At 47.8% G+C, this 4,489-nt stretch overlaps 1 protein-coding gene across 1 annotated transcript in view; it reads right to left on the minus strand.

The window, feature by feature from the left end:
• Positions 1-2,255: 2,255 nt before the first annotated feature.
• SEC11A (SEC11 homolog A, signal peptidase complex subunit) overlaps positions 2,256-4,489 on the minus strand; it is a gene marked incomplete in the record, with an annotated part of 9,594 nt that continues 7,360 nt past the window's right edge. Inside the window, 3 exon segments of the mRNA XM_015823277.1 lie at positions 2,256-2,398; positions 2,400-2,432; positions 3,633-3,690. Coding sequence (XP_015678763.1) covers positions 2,400-2,432; positions 3,633-3,690 — 91 coding nt within the window.

The following is a 4,489-nucleotide window of genomic DNA, read 5'->3' on the forward strand; positions in this document are numbered from 1 at the left end:
AGCAGGTTTTGGTCACTTCACATGACCCTGGGACACTGTGACCGTCATAAATATGAATCGGTTGCCAAGCCTCTGAATGTAAATCACAAGACCCTGGAGATGCTGCAATATTCCAGCTGATCGGCGCTTCTGGGCTCAGCAGAAGTGCTGGGATCAATGCTGCTTTCCAGCTGATTGGTGCTTCTTCAGGGCTCAGCAGAAGCACCAGGATCAGCGCCGAGCTCCAGCTGTAGCCTGGCGCTGATCCTGGCGTTTCCGCTGAGCCCTGACAGCCCCGAAGCGCCGATCAGCTGGAAAGCGGCACTGATCCTGGCGCTTCCACAGAGCCCTGACGGCCCTGCAGCTCCAGCCATCTCTCGCTCAGGCTTGTGCGGTGCTGCCACCAGTTCAGCTCATTCCCCTCCCCCGCTACCACTTTTCTAGGATGGTCAGGTACCACCTGCCAGGTGCCAATGTACCACAGGTGGTACCCGTACCACTGGTTGAAAAGCCCTGCTCTAACCAGCTGACCCCGCAAGCTTGTCGGAAGCATAAAACCGGAGTCCGAGCACGTCTCTTGATTTGTCAGCTGTGAGGATCGGCGCCAGGTTATCTTACAGGTGGCATTTATTCTACCAATCCCAAAGAGAAGATCCCTGGTTAGGTGGCCTCCTCAATTCACCAGGATTCCCGCCGTGACCCAGTTATGCCTCTTTTGACGAAGCAGCAACTGCAGTCTTGACGGCCTCCTCAGTGGCAGAGTCACAATCGGATAAAATTAAGCCACCCACGGGAATGTGTTTTGCAGCGGCTTTCCTAACAGCGGAGGTGGTAAGAAAAAAAAAACTGCATTAGAGATTAATCACCCAAGCTAAAATGCGTCGAGAACAGCTAGGATGCTTTGATCCTGAACCATCTCATCCCAATGGGATTGGCCCTGCTCCATTCCTGCTGGAAGAAGGGACGTGCTCGGGGGCCCATTGATTAAGAATCCCAGCTGGCGGGGTCCAGAAGAGTTTTTACCTGCTGTGGCTCCTGCCCTCTAGAACAGGGGTCTTCAAGCTTGGCAACTTTTAAGACTTGTGGACTTCAACTCCCAGAATTGGCTGGCGGAGGAATTCTGGGAGTTGAAATCCACGAGTCTTGAAGTTGCCAGGTTTGAAGACCCCTGCTCTAGAACATTGTGCCCCTCAAGGTGAGATCTGCACCCAACCTCTTTTGCAGGGGTGGGGTTTGAAATCTGCCAATTGGCTTGGGATCCTGATGTGTGTGTGTGTGTGTGGTTAATGGACAGAGAGAAGATCCTATTTCCACCGTCTGTATTTTGCCCCCTCTCTTAGCCACCTGTTTTTAATATTACTATCTTAATATTTTGATGTTTTATACTGCTGTTAATACTTTGTGGTAAGCTGTCTGATGGCAAGAAGGATGGCATATAAATTTAATAAATACATTTTCCGAGGCTCAATGCATTGGCTCTTCCTTGTCATAGCAGGCCATGTGGGTACCTGGTGTCCAACATCGCAATAGCACTTAAGACTTATATACAGCTTCACAGTGTTTTATGGCCCTCTCTAAGCAATTTTACAGAGTCAGCCTCTTGCCCGCAACAATCTGGGTCCTCATTTTACCAACCTCGAAAGGCTGAGTCAACCTTGAGCTGGTGAGAATCGAACTGCTGGCAGTGGGCAAGGTTAGCCTGTAATACTGCATTCTAAGCACTGGGAGGGAGGGAGGGAAGGAATAGTACTTAAGACTTATATACCGCTTCACAGTGATTTACAGCCCTCTCTAAGCGGTTTAGAGTCAGCCTCGTGCCCCCAACAATCTGGGTTCTCATTTTACTGACCTCGGAAGGACGGAAGACTGAGTCAACCTTGAGCTGGTGAGAATCGAACTGCTGGCAGTGAGCAGAGTCAGCCTGCAATACCGCATTCTAACCACTGCGCCACCACAGCTCTTCTTTCGCAGGTTCATACTAAAATTAAAAAGCCAACATTTTGAATGTGCAAAATCCAGCATTAGGTCCCCTGCCTCTCTACTCAAAACTGGAGAGGTGCCGGATGCCTCTCATTTTAAAACTGTTATTTATAGTTGTGATTCGCTGGTCCTAAGATGACTTGATTCTTATTTGGAAGAAGACAGATCTTCCCTGGGAGCATCTCCAGCCATTAACCAGAATCAGATTTTCATACCTTTCAACGGAGTCAGCTGAAAAACAAAAAAAATGCCGGAAGCTCGGAAAAAAAGGCAAAAAGGCTTTGGTTTAAAATGTTTTTAATATAAAAAATTCACCGATGTACAAAAATGCTAAAGTGTGACAAACTCTTCAAAATACTGAGATTAACCTGCCCGTGACACAGCAGTCGTAGAAAACGAAAATGCCAAAATCCAACTCGGATTAAGAAGCAGCGAAATGNGACAAACAATCCCAGGAGAAAAAGGACAGTGTACTGGTGGGGAGAAAAGAACAAGACAGAAATACCTGAAGCATTCCCCTACATTGTTACACGTGCAATGCAGGAATTTCACCGTGAGTTCTAGTCCCACCTTAGGCATGAAAGCAAAAATCATAAAACACCCCAAATGGCACAAATTTAGGCACACGCTTGCCACCTCCGTGGATGGGTTCGCATCCTGCAGTATGCTTTCTTTTCATCTTTTAAGCAAGGTTTCTAGAATAAGCCCCCAGAGGTTGGCTTCAGCACACTGCTAGCGCGTAAGCAATGCGCAAACTAGAATGCGTGGTTCACACGATAGGCTGAGACGAAATGAAAGGAACCAAAGGAGGTTTTGTAGGATGGACGGACGCAAATAGCGACGGCAAACTTTAAACAATGCAAGATTGATGGCTAAAACATGCCTCCGTCCTGGAAGAGTTTAAACTTGAGAAAAAAAATGTTATGGGGGTTTGGTGTGCCTTGTCTACTTTTTTAAAAAAAAGTGTTTTGTTTTGCCTTTAATGTTTAAACTTCAGAAAATTTGGTGTGCCTTATCTACTTTTTTTTTAAGTGGTTTTTTTTTTAAATGTTCTCTGGCTTTTCTCAACCTCCAATCTATGTTCTCAAACCAAACAAAATTCCAAGACCTAGAAAGGCCAGAAGTGGTAATCCTTTGCACCAAACCATCATTGACAGTCAGCTGCCTTCTTGAAGGTGGCTTGGGACCTCGGGTTTCAGCCGGACTTTGAGAGAGACCCTGAACCCACCTGCCTCCATGTATTGCAGTGGTTCTCAACCTTTTTAATGCCACGACCCCAACCGGTCGTAAGTCGAGGACTAAACCGGTCGTAAGTCGAGGACTACCCAACTGGTCGTAAGTCGAGGACTTTCCCTGCCCGGGAGCACCGCGCATGCGTGGTTCCGCCCCTGCGCCAGCCGAGGCGTAGCTGGCAAGTGGCAGAGACGGAGCAGGCCGACCACCAGCTGGCCCAGCCCAAGGGAGGTAAGGCACCCGCCGGAAAAGGGGAAAAAAATGGCGGACAAAAAAAATGGCAGACAGCCTTGCTTGGCGACCCCTGTGAAATGGTCGATTGACCCCAAATGGGGTCCCGACCCACAGGTTGAGAACCACTGATGTATTGTCTGAATGGTGGTTTGGTTTTGCCAGTGCACTGCGTCACCTCAAGAGAGTAAATGAACAAAAAGTCCTACCTTGAATTTAGGGTAATCGTTCATTAGGATGGTTACTATTCCAATGTACGGCACAAACCTAAATCAAAAACAGAGTTATCCTCTTTAGACACTATACTGGCTGAAGCTTCCTGGGCTTATTGATAGCTGGGAAACAAAAAAGCTACAGATGTAGGACTTTTGATAAACAGTGGGGTGCCTCCCTCTTCCCCACATGCAGGTTTTAAAAAAGACCCTCATGGAAACTCAGAAACAATGCATTATACAGAAGCAGGAGAGCCCAAAACCAGAGAACCTAATTTATCCACAAACAAGACTCAAAAGGAAAACAGGCTTTATAAAGAAAACTGACGGGTAAAATCAAAGTTTCCAGGAATAACAACTTTCCAATCTTGGAAATGGGCAGAAACAATCAGAGGGAGATGTCTATCAAGAGTCTGAATCATCCAGGTCAGGGATAGGCAACCTTGGCTCTTTTATGACTCGTGGACTTCAACTCCCAGAATTCCTGAGCCAGCATGGCTCAGCTTGGAAACCTCTCCCTTTCCCCTCAGCATGGCTGGCTCAGGAATTCTGGGATTTGAAGTCCACGAGTCATGAAGGGGCCATAGTTCTCCCATGCTGGCTCGGGAATTCTGGGAGTTGAAGTCCATGTCATAAAGAGGCCTCAGTTCCCCATGCTGGCTCAGGAATTCTGGGAGTTGAAGTCCACGAGTCATGAAGGGGCCATAGTTCTCCCATGCTGGCTCGGGAATTCTGGGAGTTGAAGTCCATGTCATAAAGAGGCCTCAGTTCCCCATGCTGGCTCAGGAATTCTGGGAGTTGAAGTCCACGAGTCATAAAAGAGCCAAGGTTGCCTACCTCTGGCCTAGGCCGCT

Source organism: Protobothrops mucrosquamatus, unplaced genomic scaffold, assembly GCF_001527695.2.
Source record: "Protobothrops mucrosquamatus isolate PMUCROS unplaced genomic scaffold, P.Mucros_1.0 scaffold1819, whole genome shotgun sequence".
Lineage (NCBI taxonomy): Eukaryota > Metazoa > Chordata > Lepidosauria > Squamata > Viperidae > Protobothrops > Protobothrops mucrosquamatus.